Source organism: Taudactylus pleione, unplaced genomic scaffold (genome assembly GCF_031769625.1).
Source record: "Taudactylus pleione unplaced genomic scaffold, aTauple2 ptg001020l, whole genome shotgun sequence".
NCBI classification, from domain to species: Eukaryota; Metazoa; Chordata; class Amphibia; order Anura; family Myobatrachidae; genus Taudactylus; species Taudactylus pleione.
Window position 1 is genome coordinate 150,107 of NW_028285421.1, and position 22,348 is coordinate 172,454.

Sequence of the window (22,348 nt, forward strand, 5' to 3'; positions counted from 1 at the left end):
GACTGTCGCCCAGTGAAATATTTTTGGTGAGGTTTTCAGCTATATTCCTCTACTCACTTAATTGTGCGAGCACCCCTTCTCCCTTCCTCCCTGGTGTGTGCAGTGTTGGGTATCCGCGACTCCACCTTGGAATGGATCATGAGGAGCACAAAGGGTTACTGATAGTATTGCCTGTAGCTCGTAAATGTGTCCTCCAAACCATGATACGGACATACCTTCCTAGCATAGTTTCATTCAAGAATAATCTCTTTCGTGCATGTGTCAAATGAATTTGGTAGTATCCTCACTTGTGTGAAGAGACTCTAAGGCTGTTTGAAAAGTTTTATTGATCTCCATACATTTGTCATTTATAATAGTATGTACAAATAATGGTGTAGGAAGTGTCCAGGACGTGTTTTACCAAGTTAGTGGGTTTCTTTTCTAGACAAATGTATTTTATTTTTTTATGTTTTGTATCGTTTTTTAGGTTGATCTTGTGACTAATATTAAGGTTGAAAATATAGAGGCAGAAAAAGAGACCTGTGAGACTGATAATAGGGCAGAAGATACAGATGGAGAAGAAGAGACGTATGTGACTGCTATGAAGGCAGAAGACATAGAGGAAGAAGAAGAGACGTATGTGACTGATATAAAGGCAGAAGTCATAGAGGAAGAAGAAGAGACGTATGTGACTGATATAAAGGCAGAAGATATAGAGGGAGAAGAAGAGACGTATGTGACTGATATGAAGGCAGAAGATATAGAGGAAGAAGAAGAAGAGATGTATGTGACTGATATGAAGGCAGAAGATATAGAGGGAGAAGAAGAGACATATGTGACTGATATGAAGGCAGAAGATATAGAGGGAGAAGAAGAGACGTATGTGAGGGGTGATCAGCAGTGTAAGGAAGAGGAAATCCCTACAGATATCACCACAGGTTAGTAATAAATACTTATTGCAGAAGAGAGTCATATATTCCTTACAGTACAACACAGGGCCGTAACTAGCTATGGGCGTCTAGCCAGTATATGAAGCCAATCGGGCGTCCTTAGGACAGTTATCGTTGCACTTACTGAAGCAGCGTCACACCCCCTCAGCGAGATGTAATTGCGTTGCGCGCTCAGTGGACAGGGCCTGCACAGGGTGCAACCGTGACCTGTTAAAACAATTCCTTATTCTACGTGCTCAGCCGAAGGGCTTGGCCTGGCCTACTGACACTACATAGGATGATATACTGAATATTTCTACTTCAGGGTCCATAGGGGGTCCACAGGGTTGACCTTGGGGTATAGCTGGATCTGGATCCATGGGCACCACGCAGTTAAAGCTTTAGCTGCTCCCAGGATGCACTTGGGTCCGTCCTCCTCTATACCCCGCCCCCGGCCACAGCACCTCAGTTTGAGTTGGTGCCCGGCCGGAGTCGGGTCACCTGCGCAGGGGGGCTGCAGGAGCAGCCCCCAAAAGCTTTCTATTTTTATTTTAAAAAAAATAAAAAGAGCCTGTTAGATTTTTATTTTAAAACAGAGGCTCTAGTGTGGCAGCGACGGGCTGTCTATGCAGACGCCCACGCTGCCGCTCTCCTTCCCCGCTGGCGCCGCGACGCCAGTACTGCACTGGGGATCGCGGCGGGAGGCCAGAGTCCGTACTAGCCGGACTCTGGGTCCCTCCCTGGACTGCTGCCGGAGTCGCCGGGGACGGACCCAAGTGCATCCTGGGAGCAGCTAAAGCTTTAACTGCGTGGTGCCCATGGATCCAGATCCAGCTATACCCCAAGGTCAACCCTGTGGACCCTATGGACTTCGTAGAAACAGAGATAACAAAGGTAAGTTCTTACCATATCTCTTGTTTTTTGCTCACTTACTAATAAGAAGAACTAGTAGACATTTCTGTACGTATAAGGGATCACCATGAGGGTGGGGAACACGTCTTTTGGGATGAAATAATTTCCTCCCACACTACTCTCCTGCTTTTTCATAATGGAAAAATGCAATAATAAAAATAATATTCATGTAAATATTCCCCAATATGGCGATTTGTGCGCATTTCCAGCTTCTCTCTACGTACATCCCATGGATATTGCGCATCTTTCCTGTAAGCCTGGAGGCAGCAGTGTCTTGTTCACGTGCCTTCAGCTTTCATGGTCTAGTACAGGCCTGGCCAACCTGTGACCCTCCAGCTGTTGTGTAACTACACATCCCAGCATGCCCTGCCACTGTTATAGCATTTCCTAATAGACAAACTACAGCAGGGCATGCTGGGACTTGTTGTTTCACAGCAGCTGGAGAGCCACAGGTTGGCCAGGCCTGGTCTAGTATGTCAGAACACATTATATCTATAGTATATGAGAGAAACTCTCCTGTGATATCACAAAGTAACCACCAGCACAAGTAACGTAAGTTATTAACAAACATGTCCGTGCCTGGGTTACCCATATTGTACATGGTACAAGCTGCGTGGCGATAGTAATGCCGTATATAGGAATACAATACAGAAAGACAATTGTTGTGGGATGTGGTCGGGGACCCAAGCCACGCGGCTGAGATGACCACCACGGCATAACATGTGCTATGGCACCATCAGAGGGAAATATTGGCATTATAGGCGTTATGCTGGCTGCATATGTAATGGTGTAGTATGTACGGTGTGTGCAGCTGGCTGTGATATCTGACCATCATCTGGAGGCTGCACCACCAAGGCTGTTACTCCCAGTGCTGGGCACAGTGTAGGTAATGTGCAATGTTCAGAGTACGGGAGGCTGTAATTCCTACTTACTGTATATATATGTACAGATGTAAAGATATATATATATATCATATGGGTTACCCTGCAGCCTCAGGGCAGCTACATTCCGGACTATAGGGCTGCACTTGTACAGCGCTAAACGCAGGGCACAGAGTATCTAATAATGTTACATGTACTGACTGGGCACTGTTATATAATAGCACTTTCCCCATAGTGTCTGTGTGACCCCTGGAAAGTGTAGTGAGCGGCCAGGTTACCCGATAAGGGGAGGTTATTGTGTCACCCAGATACAGGCAGTGACATGTTAGTGAAGCCTGTGAGTAACCATTTGCCCTAGTGATGTCTTTGTCTTTTGGTCTTCCTGCATGTTGGAGTTTCCTGTTCATGCCTTCCGTACTAAGGAGACCAGTCATGTAACACGTCATGTTTATGTCACAGTAATTTAGTTTTCTTCATGATGAGTAAATATTCTGTGTAATAAGTGTCAGGCTTATCACAGGAGGATTGTAATGAACAAGTTCCTGTGAAATTATATGTAATTTTGGTTTCCTGATGTGATAACTTATGTAGAGAGGTTTGGGCTGGATCCCCGCTGTGTTATATACATTATCTGTATATAAAGAACTGATGTGGCTCTGTAAGGTGTATACCCTGTGACTATCTGAGAGGAGAGAACCTGTGTAACACCTTGTATGCTATGGAGTAACTGTCTTTGTAATGACATATCCTATGAGCAATAAATATCCAATTGCCTTAGACACCTGCATCTACTCGTATCCTGTGGCTACCAGAGTAGCTCCAAACACTACTCCCAGCTGTTCTGGTTTGAGCCTAGTGTCTGTGCATACTGGTCCACAGTGAGAAATCAGTGCCAATTAGCCACAACCACCCAGGAGGCATTGGGAAGAGTCAGTAACAGGCGGTTGCTGACAGTAAGAATCCCTAGAATCTGTGTGTATCCAGCAAAGGACAGGATAGGGATTTGTTCATATTTTGCTCAAAACATTTAAGTTTGCAGCCCAGCATCAGGAGTTCCTACTCTATGAATGATCCTTCATACACCACTAACTTGTAGTTACATCTTCCTCACCTCCCAGCTACAGAAGCAAATTGTGAAACAAAAACCTATCGCCACGCGGCTGGTACCATGTAACGTATGGGTAACATCCAGCACTGGCCTATTTTATTTTGTTTCAAAATTGTGCCTAAAGTCCTGAATGCTGTCAATCATGCTGATATGAGGCTGTTTTGTGTGTGGCTCACTAGCCTATGCTTGTTTAGGCGTTAGAACTTGGATCTGGGAGGTGAGCACACTTTACCAGCAGTGTAATGGTGTTTGATGCACATACAATATAGATACTTGCAAGAACCTTGATACTGGGCTGCAAGCTTAAATGTTTTGCTGAAGGCCTTGTGCTTGGATTGCTAGATGTACCCACGTTTGTAGTGGTGGGGCCAATGCCGATAACAATTGTATTTATGTTTTGTATTAGAATAAACATGTAACCCCTGTGATTACTATAGCATAGCATAATATGTGACCGTTATACATTGTACCATGACACAACGGAACTTCCCCATATGTTGCTAATTTGGGGACCATAGTCTCTATTGTAAAACTATCCCAGTTACAGGGAAACAATACTTTTATCATATATTATTTTATTCCCAGCAGATGGATGTAACAGAAGGAAGATCTCAGAGGGACATCTCATCTTATCTACAGATGGTGACATAGAAGATCACAACATCACCCGAGATTCTCTAGGACAAACCCCTAACACCACAATTATACACCCAGCACCTCACAGTGCACATGTGTCATCTGATCCCTCTGATTATGGGGAATGTTCTCCTGATACCTCAGATAGTGGTACACCTATTACAGCTCCTGCAGTAGATAAAATATTTTCCTGTTCTGTAGATGCCAAACAGAACACAGAAGTCATTAATGACCAACCAACTAAGACCAGTGCAAAGCCCCATACATGCTCTGTGTGTGGGGAATGTTGCATCTCTAACTCAGCTCTTGTTACACATCAGAGACATCACACGGGGGAGACACCATTTTCATGCCCTGAGTGTGGGAAATGTTTTACGCAGAATTCAGATCTTGTTACACATCAGATACGTCACACAGGGGAGAAACCATTTTCATGTTCTGAGTGTGGGAAATGTTTTACACAGAAATCAGCTCTTGTTAGACATCAGAGAAGTCACACAGGTGAGAAACCATTTTCATGTTCTGAGTGTGGGAAATGTTTTACACAGAAATCAAATCTTATTGTACATCAGAGAAGTCACACAGGTGAGAAATCATTTCCATGCTCTGAGTGTGGGAAATGTTTTACATCAAAATCATATCTAATTACACATCAAAGAAGTCACACAGGTGAGAAACCGTTTCCATGTACTGAGTGTGGGAAATACTTTCCACGTAAATCATATCTTGTTCGACATCAGATGAGACACACAGGTGAGAAGCCATTTCCATGTTCTGAGTGTGGGAAGTCTTTTACAGCAAAATCATATCTAATTACACATCAGAGACTTCACAAAAGTGAGAAACCATTTCTATGCTCTGAGTGTGGGAAATGTTTCAGAGACAAAACATATCTTCTTACACATCAAAGATGTCACACAGGGGAGAACACATTTTCATGCTCTGAGTGTGGGAAATGTTTTCCAGGTAAATCACATCTTGTTAAACATCAGAGAACTCACACAGGTGAGAAACCATTTTCATGTTCTGAGTGTGGGAAATGTTTTACAGAGAAATCAAATCTTGTTAGACATCAGAGAAGTCACACAGATGAGAAATCATTCCCATGTTCTGAGTGTGGGAAATGTTTTACACAGAAATCAAGTCTAATTACACATCAGAGATGTCACACAGGTGAGAAACCGTTTCCATGCTCTGAGTGTGGGAAATGTTTTACACACAAATCACATCTTGTTACACATCAGAGATGTCACACAGGTGAGAAACCATTTCCATGCTCTGAGTGTGGGAAATGTTTTACATATAAATCAAATCGTATTAAACATCAAATAATACATAAAAAAAATATGAGCTGACAGTCATGAAAACCAATACTTTAAATAATTCAAAAGCTTCAAATATTTTGGTTAATCTGTTGTGTTTTGAATACCAGCAATAGTAGAATGGACAATACACAGCGCCATCAGTAGACAAAACATTGGTACATTTTCCACACAACAATCGACCTATAATAAAAGGAAAGTATATATTACACAGTCATGGACAACAGAACGGAACAGACAAAGGAAAGAACAGGGAGGGAAAGACAAAGGAAAGAACAGGGAGGGAAAGATGTCTTTTGTGTTGTTACCCAAAAGCAAGTAATCATCGGTCTCCTTGTACGATAGCCAAGAGAACCATGTGGTGACAAATTCCCAATGTCAGTCCATCGTGGAGAACATCACATCTTCCATCTGATGTTATACGTATGTGATGTAATGAGTTGCTGTAATTGTCATTACCTGTGTGTGATGGGGATCTGTGAAGCACAGATTATAGTAACACACTGCCTGTTATATACTCACACACACACACACACACAGTGCTATGTATGTCCTCTCATCACTCTGCATTTCATTCCACTGACCAATTGGCTCAGATGTAGTCCTGTGTCTTATCAGCCATACTATATCTTACCCTTCATTCTTATGGGGGCAGCTAGCCAGGGGGGCAACTAACTGTGGTAATACACAAAGTGCAATAACTAAGTGGGTTTTCTAAACAGTTAAGAAAAACTGTAACAAACTGATCACCATCTGTGACCAGATAATTTCATAGTCAAACTTCACATTTATTTATGTATTGTCCTACAAATTTCTCCTTTTTATCCAAAATCCACGTTTTAAAAATTGCTTTTTTTTATATCACTTCATGGTATCTTCTCTAAGGTTATTACATCCGTCACTCTCCCTGTATGTCACCCCTCTGTACACATTGCCTCCTCATTACTCTACTCCCCTCTTATATACACACATGAGCTTTTTCTTATATCACTCCATGGTATCTTCTCTAAGGCTATTACATCCGTCACTCTCCCTGTATGTCACCCCTCTGTACACATTGCCACCTCATTACTCCCCTCTTATATACACACACAAAGGATTCCCATATTTCAAAAAAGTTCTCTATTCACTGTTCTTTGTGCAGAGATGTTTCCACCCAGTCCATCTTAAAAGTGTGAAAAAGTTTATCTTTGAACATTTGTATGCATGGGGGGGAGATTTTATCCACTGCTGGAGTATACATTTCCTTGCTATGGCTCAGAGCACCAAGAGCAGTGTACGGTATCCCGGTGGAACCTTTGAATTTGTTGTTAAGATTTCAAAGATAGCCGATTCAGGAGTCAACGGTAGAAAATGTATTAGCTCTGAAATTGCCAATTGCTTTATTTGGTACCAGAATTTTTTAATAGAGATACAGGGCCTGATTCAGAGCCGGACGCTATTTGCGCTCGCTCGTTCAGAAAAAGGGTCCGGATATTTAAATAGAGCGCTTGCTCTTTGCGGTCTGTTGACGCCTCTATGTCTGAGCGAGCGAACGAAACATGAGCTCGCTATTTTGTAAAGACGCCCCCTGGCCGTTCGCATCATACGTCATCTCCGCTATTAGAATAATCGAGTACATCGAAAGGTGTCTGAACTGCTCACAGTGCTTGTGGTTGGATTTTCCTGCCGCAATCATGCGAACAGTTCAGGCTAAGAGAAAACCAAGTGACGTGGTCGATGACGCTGCTTTCTTAATTATGCACACCCTTAAAACGCCCATTTTGACCTTTTGGCACGCCTGCGTTCTGAACTCCACTCCCCATTTTCAAGCACCTTCCCCTGTTACCACCCACAAACGCCTCATCCTGTCTCTCAAATTAGCAGGCATTCGCTATTTTGCGAACACACGATTTCCGACCGCACTGACTGGTTGGCTCATGCACATTACGACCCATACGCATGCGCAGATGTGCGAACATCGCTCGAGGGCGAACGAGCGGCTCTGAATCAGGCCCACAGTCCCATAGACAGTGATAGAGGCGTTAGGGCTAGTGCATTTTGGGCAATTAGAGGAAAAAGATAAACTAAATGACTACGAGAAGGTGATACATATCCCCTGTAAAATTATTTAAAAATTTCTTGATATGTAATCGCTGTAAGAAGTAAGAACTTTATTGGAATATAAAAAGTGAAGTGTTTCTGCCAGCGTGTTATACCAGTTTTATAGTAACCACAGTAATAAGGTGTTTTCAATATCTTATAAAATAAGGATATTGCTCCTTTAGTATTTTCTGGGGCTTGAAGAGCTATGTCTAATTGATTTGTCCAGTCAATGGGAGACAAAAAGGAAATTACTTTAGATATATAATGTGCCTGCAAAAAGGCTAATGTCACGGCTGCTGACACTTGAGACTCCTGGGAGGAGGCAGGCCTACTAGGCACTGGGGTGGCTTTAAGAATGACCTTTTCATGAAATCTCGATAGCACGGAATAAAAGAATAGAATTTATTCACAGGAGCAATATAATAGCAACATCTCACATAAAGGCTCAACAACACTGATGTTCACATAAGCAATAATGAGTATAGGAGAAAACCCCCCATATAGTCTTTAACACATTAAAGTTAATATGGTAGGGAACCCCGAGTCCAGTATGAGGCTAACACCTCAGGATGGTATAGAGGAGCTTCACCTGGGTGGAACCCAGTAGTGATGGAGATCCGAAGCAGAGTGAGCCCTGTGATGCAGTGAAAGATGGAGCAGGGTTGAGTCCTGTGAGGTCGGAGCAGGGTTGAGCCCTGTGATGCGGTGAGGTCGGAGCAGGGTTGAGCCCTGTGAAGCGATGAGGTTGAAGCAGGGTTGAGCCCTGTGAAGTGGTGTGGTTCTGGAACAGGGTTGAGCCCTGCGGTGTGACTACAATCCGGAATGGGGGTTGAGCCCCGAGATGCGGTGATGATATCAGTAACGATGCAGTTGACAAGTGTAACGAAGATGGGTTCGATGTCCACAGGAGTGAGAGGCAACAGGCAAAGTAAGTAGTGCAGCAAAAGGTGAAACCACAGCAGTGGAGCAAAAAGCAATACTTAGGCAATGGCTATGCTGAGCTCTGTAGTGCGGCTGGTAACTGGCTGAAGTTTAGCTGGAACATGAGTGGAGATATAGCAAAGTCCACAGGCACAGCAGGAGTCCAAGAAAGACCTTAAAGTAACGTTGCACAGACACTGAGACACAGTAACAGGCTTTATACTAGAGGTATGTGATCCATAGGAAGTTCAGAACATGTGACCCAAATGGAATCAAGTTTCAAATAATGAGCAATCTAGGAATCCCACAACCTGACAACACCTTGGAAAGAGATGATCACTTTAACTCTATTCCCTGTATGTGAAGAACGCCAGCAAGCAGGATAGCTCCAACGACCACAAAGGAACTTTGGAAAAAGTTATCTATATGTACTGAAATAGTCACAGTCCTGACAGTACCCCCCTTTTTGGGTGGTCTCCAAACACCCACCAGGTTTTAAAGGGAATTTAGCATGAAAATTAAGTATCAACTTAGGAGCATTGACATCAGAGTCTTTAATCCAAGATCTCTCCTCCGGGCTATAACCCTTCCAGTCTACAAGGTATTGTAATTGATTTTGATGCTTACGTGAATCCAGACTCTTATCGATCTCAAACTCCACACCTCGAGCAGTTATGGGAGGTACTTTAGGCAAGCTGTCATGAAATTGATTAAGAATCAATGGTCTAAGCAAGGAGACATGAAAGGAGTTATTTACATGCATAGTTGAAGGTAACTGTAACTTACATGCCACTGGGTTGATAATTTTTATAATACGAAAAGGACAAATATACCGGGGAGCAAACTTCATAGTGGGTACTTTAAGTCGAAGATTTCTAGTAGACAACGAGACACGATCCCCAACAGAGTATTTAGGAACAACCGAACATTTTCTATCAGGAAAGACCTTATAATTATGAGAGGCTTTCCTAAGACACTTATGTACCTGTCTCCAAAATCCAGAAAAATATTGAAGGGTAGCTTTGGCTGCTGGAACATCCACTGTAGGAATTGATTGAAACTCAGGAACTCGAGGATGCCGACCAGAATTGGCGAAAAAAGGACTTACACCTGTAGCAGATGAATAATGAAAGTTATGAGCAAACTCAGCCCAAGGCAAGAAATCAGTAAAATCATCGTGAGAAGAAGATATATACATTCTCAAGAAGGTCTCCAACTCCTGGATCACTCTTTCGGTTTGTCCATTTGACTGAGGGTGATATGCAGAAGAAAACTGTAATTTAATTTGCAATGATGAACATAAAGCCCTCCAAAACCGAGCAACAAACTGGACACCCCAATCAGACACTATCTCAGAAGGAAGTCCATGAAGACGTCATATCTCTTTGATAAATATTTGTGCTAATTTTGGGGCTGATGGAATTCGAGCCAAAGGACAAAAATTAGCCATCTAGACTCAGGAAGATCTGTAATAAAATCCATGGAAAGATGGTCCATGGTTGGGTGGGAAAGGGTAGTGGATGGAGAGGACCAACTGGAGACTGCCGGGAGGACTTATGTTGTACACCCTTAGAACAAGAACGTATAAACTTTTGGACATCTTTTTTCATGGAAGACCACCAATAGGAACGTTGCAAAAATGAGTACATTTTACGAACCCCTGGATGTCCAGAGAAATGAGAATTATGAGCCCAGGAAAGAAGTTTACCTCGTAACTCTGGTGCCACAAATATCTTCCCAGGAGGAGGATCAGGAGAGATAGAAATTGAAGAAGACTGTCCAACGAGCTTGTCGTGGGTTCAGACAATGGGCAGTCTTCAAATACAAAAAATTGTTATGGTCTGTAAAAATAGTAACGGGGGATCATTCAGAGTCGGTTGCAAGCGCTGAGCGCTCACAACCGACTCAATGTTGGCTCACTGGGCATGCGCACGACGGAGCTGGCTGTTGTGCGCATGTGCGAGACCCAGCTAGTGACGGACGCTCCGTCGCTAGGGGTCTCGCAGCAGATGGGGTGAGCTGTCGATGGTGAGTGACAGCTCGCCCCGTTTGGGAAGCGGGCAGGGGGCGTGCCTGCCCAAACTGAGGCGTTCTCGCCGGAATACTTGTCATTTGGGGGCAGCCCCACTGACATCATTGCTGATGTCAGTGGGGAGCTTCCTGCTTGATCAGAGCAGGAAGCTCCCTGGGGCTTATGAGTGCCCAGACCCAACCTTAGGGTCTGGTTGTAAGCCCCGATGGTCAAGACCATCACCCATGTCAGTCGCTAGAGCTGTGGGTGTTAACCCACAGCTTAGTGATCGACAAGGAGGTGGTCGTTCAGGATGCAAGTGCCGCCCTGATTCAGTGCGACCACTTGCAACTAACGACCGCCTCTGAATGAGGTCCAGTGTGCTTTGCACCTTCTAATAAATATCTCCATTCCTCCAAAGCTAACAATTCTTGGGCCCCAATGGAGTAATTACTCTCAGCACTAGAATACTTTCATGAAAATAACTGTTCTCCCATCTGCAGTCACTTGAGACAAAATAGCCCCAACTCCATAAGTGGAGGCATCCTCTTCTAGCATAAATGGCTTCTCAACATCAGGTTGAACTAGAATGGGGGCCGCGGAAAATGCATCTTTGAGAGTCTGAAAGGCATCCAATGCTTCTGAGGACCACACTTTGGGATTAGCCCCTTTTTTTGTCATAGCAGTAATTGGAGCCACAATCATTGAAAACTCTTTGATAAACTTTCTGTAATAATTGGCAAAGCCTTAAAATTTCTGAATAGACTTTAATGAAGTGGGCAAAACCTAATCTTGAATAGCCTTTAACTTCTCAGGGTCCATCTGAAGTTCAGAACTGGAAATGATATACCCCAAAAAGGATTTCACTGGGACTTCAAAAACACACTTGAAGATCTTACCATAAAGTTTATTAGCTCAAAGATAACTTAATACCTCTTTAACATGTGTACGATGATCAGAAAGATTCCTGGAAAAAATCAAAATATCCAGGTAAACAATAAACTGATAAAGTATATCTCAGTAAATTTCATTCACAAGCTCCTGGAACACCGCAGGAGCATTACATAAACTAAAAGGCATGACGAGGTTCTCATAATGGCCATCTCGCGTATTAAACACAGTTTTCCACTCATCACCCTCTTTAACTCTGATCAAGTTGCAAGCTCCCGTTAGATCAAGTTTAGTAAACAGTCGAGACCCCTTAACTCTGTCAAAGAATTCCGTAATGAGAGGCAAAGGATATTTATTTTTTACCGTGATCTCATTTAGACCTCTAAAGTCGATACATGGATGAAGACCACTATCTTTTTTCTTTAGAAAAAAGAAGCCCGCTCCAGCGGGAGATGAAGAAGGCCTGATAAATCCCTTTCGAATGTTATCTTGCACATATTCCGACATGGCATGAGTCTCAGGAACAGAGAGAGGGTATACTCGACCTTTGGGTGGCATTTTACCAGGAATAAGTTCAATAGGACAATCCCAGGGACGATGCTGTGGAAGTTTGTCTGCTGCCTGCTCAGAAAAGACATCAGCAAATTCATGATAAGGCTGTGGGAGAGAAGGTGGAAAATCTACTTTCACTTCAGCCAATCGTACCACAGGAATCAAACAATTTCATTTGCATTTAGGACTCCAAGAAAGAATTTGAGAACAAGTCCAATCAATATGAGGGTTATGAAGAGTTTACCATGGTAAACCAAGAACTATGTCATACATAGAAATAGGTAATACCAAAAACTCTAAACTTTTTTCATGCAAAGCTCCTACCCTCAACTTCATAGACTTTGATGCGTAACATATCCATTAGAAATTCTAGTCCCATTAACTGCAGAAAGGGAAAAAGAACAGGAATTTTTAATTTCTGAAACAAAGACAATGAAATTAAATTGCCAGCTGCTCCAGAATCTAGCAATGCAGAAAACTCTTGACACGAAGAACCAAAATCAGGAATGCTCACAGAAATTAAATAATCCTTTTTGGGGGAAACTTTAGAAAGTACCTCTAGTTTGACTTCCCCTCCATCAACTAGGGACGATCGTTTCCCGGCCTTATTGGACATTTAGCCAAGAAATATTCTGAGGATGCACAATACAAGCACAAATTAGAACGCCTCCTACGTTGCTTCTCAACTTCAGACAATTTAGCTTTATTAATTTGCATAGGCTCATCAGATGTACTATGAAAAGAACAAGACTGGGGAAGAGAACTTTTAGAACACTCAGAGCGACTCCTCTGAACCCCTTGTTCTCGCATACGCAAATCAATTTTAATAGTCAATGAAATTAACTCATCCAAATTCTCAGGAAGTTCCCGAGTCACCAACTCATCTTTAAATCTCTCAGAGAGACCATTCCAGTATGCTGCTCTTAATGCCTCATTATTCCATTTAAGTTCTGCAGCTATAGTTTGAAAACGAATCACATACTGACCAACTGGAGCTGTTCCTTGCTTTACTCACAAAATATCCACAGACGCGGCCACTGATCTTCCAGGTTCGTCAAATATGCTTTTGAAAATAGAAACAAAAGCTTGGTAAATAGACATTAAGGCATCATTTCTCTCCCATAAAAGAGAGGCCCACTCAAGAGCAGCACCAGACAATAATGTCATAATATAAGCGACTTTAACACGAGAGGTGGTAAAACTTTGAGGTAACAATTCAAAATGAATCTCACATAGGTTGAGAAATCCTCTACATGTTTTTGGATTACCATCATAAGAGGTGGGAGTCGGTAAATGTAAATGAGAAGCAGAAGCCCCTGATGTACTTGCAACAGGAATCTTAAGTTTATCGAGACGTGTAGAAAGATCCTGTAGACATTGCAAAACTTGAACTTGAGAGTTTTCCTGTACTTCCAAATAAGAGGTCAAACCCTGAAGCACCTGTACCCCAGTAGCCTGTTCCAGATCTGGATTCATTTATAGGTCTGTGCATACTGTCGCGGCTGCCGACACTTGAGACTCTTGGGAGGAGGCAGGCCTACTAGGCACAGTAAACGGATGGCTTTAGGAATGACCTTTTCATGAAATCTCGATGGCACGGAATAAAAGTAAATAGAATTTATTCACAGGAGAAATATAATAGCAACGTCTCACATAAAGTCTTAACAACACTGAGGTTCACATAAGCAATAATGAGTATAGGAGAAAACCCCCCATATAGTCTTTAACACATTAAAGTTAATATGGTAGGGAACCCCGAGTGCAGTATGAGGCTAACACCTCAGGATGGTATAGAGGAGCTTCACCTGGGTGGAACCCTGTAGTGATGGAGATCCGAAGCAAAGTGAGCCCTTCGATGCAGTGAAAGACGGAGCAGGATTGAGCCCTGTGATGTGGTGAGGTTGGAGCAGGGTTGAGCCCTGTGAAGCGGTGATGATATCTGTAACGATGGAGTTGACAACTGTAACAAAGATAGAGATCAGGGAGTGTATATGAGCTGCAGAATAGATGCAGTATACATATGAGGAGTATAATAAATGATACATTGTAGTAACCACAGAGTGTATATGAGCTGCAAAATAGATACAGTATACATATGAGGAGTATAATAAATGATACATTGTAGTAACCACAGAGTGTATATGAGCTGCAGAATAGATACAGTATACATATGAGGAGTATAATAAATGATACATTGTAGTAACCACGGAGTGTATATGAGCTGCAGAATAGATACAGTATACATATGAGGAGTATAATAAATGATACATTGTAGACACCACGGAGTGTATATGAGCTGCAGAATAGATACAGTATACATATGAGGAGTATAATAAATGATACATTGTAGTAACCACAGAGTGTATATGAGCTGCAGAATAGATACAGTATACATATGAGGAGTATAATAAATGATACATTGTAGTAACCACGGAGTGTATATGAGCTGCAGAATAGATACAGTATACATATGAGGAGTATAATAAATGATACATTGTAGTAACCACGGAGTGTATATGAGCTGCAGAATAGATACAGTATACATATGAGTATAATAAATGATACATTGTAGTAACCACAGAGTGTATATGAGCTGCAGAATAGATACAGTATACATATGAGGAGTATAATAAATGATACATTGTAGTAACCACGGAGTGTATATGAGCTGCACAATAGATACAGTATACATATGAGGAGTATAATAAATGATACATTGTAGTAACCACGGAGTGTATATGAGCTGCAGAATAGATACAGTATACATATGAGTATAATAAATGATACATTGTAGTAACCACAGAGTGTATATGAGCTGCAGAATAGATACAGTATACATATGAGTATAATAAATGATACATTGTAGTAACCACAGAGTGTATATGAGCTGCAGAATAGATACAGTATACATATGAGGAGTATAATAAATGATACATTGTAGTAACCACAGAGTGTATATGAGCTGCAGAATAGATACAGTATACATATGAGTATAATAAATGATACATTGTAGTAACCACAGAGTGTATATGAGCTGCAGAATAGATACAGTATACATATGAGGAGTATAATAAATGATACATTGTAGTAACCACAGAGTGTATATGAGCTGCAGAATAGATACAGTATACATATGAGGAGTATAATAAATGATACATTGTAGTAACCACAGAGTGTATATGAGCTGCAGAATAGATACAGTATACATATGAGGAGTATAATAAATGATACATTGTAGTAACCACGGAGTGTATATGAGCTGCAGAATAGATACAGTATACATATGAGGAGTATAATAAATGATACATTGTAGTAACCACAGAGTGTATATGAGCTGCAGAATAGATACAGTATACATATGAGGAATATAATAAATGATACATTGTAGTAACCACAGAGTGTATATGAGCTGCAGAATAGATACAGTATACATATGAGGAGTATAATAAATGATACATTGTAGACATCACGGAGTGTATATGAGCTACAGAATAGATACAGTATACATATGAGGAGTATAATAAATGATACATTGTAGTAACCACAGAGTGTATATGAGCTGCAGAATAGATACAGTATACATATGAGGAGTATAATAAATGATACATTGTAGTAACCACAGAGTGTATATGAGCTGCAGAATAGATACAGTATACATATGAGGAGTATAATAAAGATACATTGTAGTAACCACAGAGTGTATATGAGCTGCAGAATAGATACAGTATACATATGAGGAGTATAATAAATGATACATTGTAGTAACCACAGAGTGTATATGAGCTGCAGAATAGATACAGTATACATATGAGTATAATAAATAATACATTGTAGTAACCACAGAGTGTATATGAGCTGCAGAATAGATACAGTATACATATGAGGAGTATAATAAATGATACATTGTAGTAACCACGGAGTGTATACGAGCTGCAGAATAGATACAGTATACATATGAGGAGTATAATAAATGATATATTGTAACCACAGAGTGTATATGAGCTGCAGAATAGATACAGTATACATATGAGGAGTATAATAAATGATATATTGTAGTAACCACAGAGTGTATATGAGCTGCAGAATAGATACAGTATACATATGAGGAGTATAATAAATGATACATTGTAGACACCACGGAGTGTATATGAGCTGCAGAATAGATACAGTATACATATGAGGAGTATAATAAATGATACATTGTAGACACCACGGAGTGTATATGAGCTGCAGAATAGATACAGTATACATATGAGGAGTATAATAAATGATACATTGTAGACACCACGGAGTGTATATGAGCTGCAGAATAGATACAGTATACATATGAGGAGTATAATAAATGATACATTGTAGTAACCACAGAGTGTATACGAGCTGCAGAATAGATACAGTATACATATGAGGAGTATAATAAATGATACATTGTAGTAACCACGGAGTGTATACGAGCTGCAGAATAGATACAGTATACATATGAGGAGTATAATAAATGATACATTGTAGTAACCACGGAGTGTATACGAGCTGCAGAATAGATACAGTATACATCTGAGGAGTATAATAAATGATACATTGTAGACACCACGGAGTGTATATGAGCTGCAGAATAGATACAGTATACATATGAGTATAATAAATGATACATTGTAGACACCACGGAGTGTATATGAGCTGCAGAATAGATACAGTATACATATGAGGAGTATAATAAATGATACATTGTAGAAACCACGGAGAGTATATGAGCTGCAGAATAGATACAGTATACATATGAGGAGTATAATAAATGATACATTGTAGAAACCACGGAGAGTATATGAGCTGCAGAATAGATACAGTATACATATGAGGAGTATAATAAATGATACATTGTAGACACCACGGAGTGTACATGAGCTGCAGAATAGATACAGTATACATATGACGAGTATAATAAATGATATATTGTAGTAACCACAGAGTGTATATGAGCTGCAGAATAGATACAGTATACATATGAGGAGTATAATAAATGATACATTGTAGACACCACGGAGTGTATATGAGCTGCAGAATAGATACAGTATACAATGTATCATTTATTATACTCCTCATATGTAGACACCACGGAGTGTATATGAGCTGCAGAATAGATACAGTATACATATGAGGAGTATAATAAATGATACATTGTAGTAACCACGGAGTGTATATGAGCTGCAGAATAGATACAGTATATATATGAGGAGTATAATAAATGATACATTGTAGTAACCACAGAGTGTATATGAGCTGCAGAATAGATACAGTATACATATGAGTATAATAAATTATACATTGTAGTAACCACGGAGTGTATATGAGCTGCAGAATAGATACAGTATACATATGAGTATAATAAATGATACATTGTAGTAACCACAGAGTGTATATGAGCTGCAGAATAGATACAGTATACATATGAGGAGTATAATAAATGATACATTGTAGACATCACGGAGTGTTTATGAGCTGCAGAATAGATACAGTATACATATGAGTATAATAAATGATACATTGTAGTAACCACAGAGTGTATATGAGCTGCAGAATAGATACAGTATACATATGAGGAGTATAATAAATTATACATTGTAGACACCACGGAGTGTATATGAGCTGCAGAATAGATACAGTATACATATGAGGAGTATAATAAATGATACATTGTAGTAACCACAGAGTGTATATGAGCTGCAGAATAGATACAGTATACATATGAGGAGTATAATAAATGATACATTGTAGTAACCACGGAGTGTATATGAGCTGCAGAATAGATACAGTATACATATGAGTATAATAATATATACATTTTAGTAACCACAGAGTGTATATGAGCTGCAGAATAGATACAGTATACATATGAGTATAATAATATATACATTGTAGTAACCACAGAGAGTATATGAGCTGCAGAATAGATAAAGTATACATATGAGGAGTATAATAAATGATACATTGTAGTAACCACTGAGTGTATATGAGCTGCAGAATAGATACAGTATACATATAAGGAGTATAATAAATGATACATTGTAGTAACCAAAGAGTGTATATGAGCTGCAGAATAGATACAGTATACATATGAGTATAATAATATATACATTGTAGTAACCACAGAGTGTATATGAGCTGCAGAATAGATACAGTATACATATGAGTATAATAAATGATACATTGTAGTAACCAAAGAGTGTATATGAGCTGCAGAATAGATACAGTATACATATGAGTATAATAATATATACATTGTAGTAACCACAGAGTGTATATGAGCTGCAGAATAGATACAGTATACATATGAGTATAATAAATGATACATTGTAGTAACCACAGAGTGTATATGAGCTGCAGAATAGATACAGTATACATATGAGGAGTATAATAAATGATACATTGTAGTAACCACAAAGTGTATATGAGCTGCAGAATAGATACAGTATACATATGAGGAGTATAATAAATGATACATTGTTGTAACCACAGAGTGTATATGAGCTGCAGAATAGATACAGTATACATATGAGGAATATAATAAATGATATATTGTAGTAACCACGGAGTGTATATGAGCTGCAGAATAGATACAGTATACATATGAGGAGTATAATAAATGATACATTGTAGTAACCACAGAGTGTTTATGAGATGCAGAATAGATACAGTATACATATGAGGAGTATAATAAATGATACATTGTAGTAACCACAGAGTGTAAATGAGCTGCAGAATAGGTACAGTATACATATGAGGAGTATAATAAATGATACATTGTAGTAACCACAGAGTGTATATGAGCTGCAGAATAGATACAGTATACATATGAGTATAATAAATGATATATTGTAGTAACCACAGAGTGTATATGAGCTGCAGAATAGATACAGTATACATATGAGGAGTATAATATATACATTGTAGGAACCACAGAGTGTATATGAGCTGCAGAATAGATACAGTATACATATGAGGAGTATAATAAATGATACATTGTAGACACCACGGAGTGTATATGAGCTGCAGAATAGATACAGTATACATATGAGGAGTATAATAAATGATATATTGTAGTAACCACAGAGTGTATATGAGCTGCAGAATAGATACAGTATACATATGAGGAGTATAATAAATGATATATTGTAGTAACCACAGAGTGTATATGAGCTGCAGAATATATACAGTATACATATGAGGAGTATAATAAATGATACATTGTAGTAACCACAGAGTGTATATGAGCTGCAGAATAGATACAGTATACATATGAGGAGTATAATAAATGATATATGGTGGTAACCACAGAGTGTATATGAGCTGCAGAATAGATACAGTATACATATGAGTATAATAAATGATATATTGTAGTAACCACAGAGTGTATATGAGCTGCAGAATAGATACAGTATACATATGAGGAGTATAATAAATGATATATTGTAGTAACCACAGAGTGTATATGAGCTGCAGAATAGATACAGTATACATATGAGGAGTATAATAAATGATATATTGTAGTAACCACAGAGTGTATATGAGCTGCAGAATAGATACAGTATACATATGAGTATAATAAATGATACATTGTAGTAACCACAGAGTGTATATGAGCTGCAGAATAGATACAGTATACATATGAGGAGTATAATAAATGATACATTGTAGTAACCACGGAGTGTATATGAGCTGCAGAATAGATACAGTATACATATGAGGAGTATAATAAATGATACATTGTAGTAACCACAGAGTGTATATGAGCTGTAGAATAGATACAGTATACATATGAGTATAATAAATGATACATTGTAGTAACCACAGAGTGTATATGAGCTGTAGAATAGATACAGTATACATATGAGGAGTATAATAATATATACATTGTAATAACCACAGAGTGTATATGAGCTGCAGAATAGATACAGTATACATATGAGTATAATAAATTATATATTGTAGACACCACAGAGTGTATATGAGCTGCAGAATAGATACAGTATACATATGAGGAGTATAATAAATGATACATTGTAGACACCACAGAGTGTATATGAGTGGCAGAATAGATACAGTATACATATGAGGAGTATAATAAATGATATATTGTAGTAACCACAGAGTGTATATGAGCTGCAGAATAGATACAGTATACATATGAGGAGTATAATAAATGATACATTGTAGTAACCACAGAGTGTATAAGAGCTGCAGAATAGATACAGTATACATATGAGGAGTATAATAATTGATACATTGTAGTAACCACAGAGTGTATATGAGCTGCAGAATAGATACAGTATACATATGAGTATAATAAATGATACATTGTAGACACCACGGAGTGTATATGAGCTGCAGAGTAGATACAGTATACATATGAGGAGTATAATAAATGATACATTGTAGTAACCACAGAGTGTATATGAGCTTCAGAATAGATACAGTATACATATGAGGAGTATAATAAATGATACATTGTAGTAACCACGGAGTGTATATGAGCTGCAGAATAGATACAGTATACATATGAGGAGTATAATAAATGATACATTGTAGTAACCACAGAGTGTATATGAGCTGCAGAATACATACAGTATACATATGAGTATAATAAATGATACATTGTAGTAACCACAGAGTGTATATGAGCTGCAGAATAGATACAGTATACATATGAGGAGTATAATAAATGATACATTGTAGTAACCACAGAGTGTATATGAGCTGCAGAATAGAAACAGTATACATATGAGGAGTATAATAAATGATACATTGTAGTAACCACAGAGTGTATATGAGCTGCAGAATAGATACAGTATACATATGAGTATAATAAATGATATATTGTAGTAAACACGGAGTGTATATGAGCTGCAGAATAGATACAGTATACATATGAGGAGTATAATAAATGATACATTGTAGTAACCACGGAGTGTATATGAGCTGCAGAATAGATACAGTATACATATGAGGAGTATAATAAATGATACATTGTAGTAACCACGGAGTGTATATAAGCTGCAGAATAGATACAGTATACATATGAGGAGTATAATAAATGATACATTGTAGTAACCACAGAGTGTATATGAGCTGCAGAATAGATACAGTATACATATGAGGAGTATAATAAATGATACATTGTAGTAACCATGGAGTTTATATGAGCTGCAGAATAGATACAGTATACATATGAGTATAATAAATGATACATTGTAGTAACCACGGAGTGTATATGAGCTGCAGAATAGATACAGTATACATATGAGTATAATAAATGATACATTGTAGTAACCACGGAGTGTATATAAGCTGCAGAATAGATACAGTATACATATGAGTATAATAAATGATACATTGTAGTAACCACAGAGTGTATATGAGCTGCAGAATAGATACAGTATACATATGAGGAGTATAATAAATGATACATTGTAGTAACCATGGAGTGTATATAAGCTGCAGAATAGATACAGTATACATATGAGTATAATAAATGATACATTGTAGTAACCACGGAGTGTATATAAGCTGCAGAATAGATACAGTATACATATGAGTATAATAAATGATACATTGTAGTAACCACAGAGTGTATATAAGCTGCAGAATAGATACAGTATACATATGAGGAGTATAATAAATGATACATTGTAGTAACCATGGAGTGTATATGAGATCCAGAATAGATACAGTATACATACGAGTATAATAAATGATACATTGTAGTAACCACAGAGTGTATATGATCTGCAGAATAGATACAGTATACATATGAGTATAATAAATGATACATTGTAGTAACCACAGAGTGTATATGAGCTGCAGAATAGATACAGTATACATATGAGGAGTATAATAAATGATACATTGTAGACACCACAGAGTGTATATGAGCTGCAGAATAGATACAGTATACATATGAGGAGTATAATAAATGATACATTGTAGTAACCACAGAGTGTATATGAGCTGCAGAATAGATACAGTATACATATGAGTATAATAATATATACATTGTAGTAACCACAGAGTGTATATGAGCTGCAGAATAGATACAGTATACATATGAGGAGTATAATAAATGATACATT

The 22,348-nt window shown here is 38.8% G+C and overlaps 2 protein-coding genes across 2 annotated transcripts in view; one reads left to right on the plus strand and one right to left on the minus strand.

The window, feature by feature from the left end:
• Nucleotides 1-5,751, plus strand: part of LOC148454245 (uncharacterized) — a 36,975-nt gene extending 31,224 nt beyond the window's left edge. The window contains 3 exon segments of the mRNA XM_088461144.1: nt 467-917; nt 4,395-5,728; nt 5,731-5,751. Of these exon segments, the coding sequence (XP_088317270.1) occupies nt 467-917; nt 4,395-5,728; nt 5,731-5,751 (1,806 nt within the window).
• LOC148454244 (uncharacterized) overlaps nt 1-22,348 on the minus strand; it is a 177,551-nt gene that overhangs the window by 58,519 nt on the left and 96,684 nt on the right. The gene's annotated exons all lie outside the window — the stretch shown is intronic.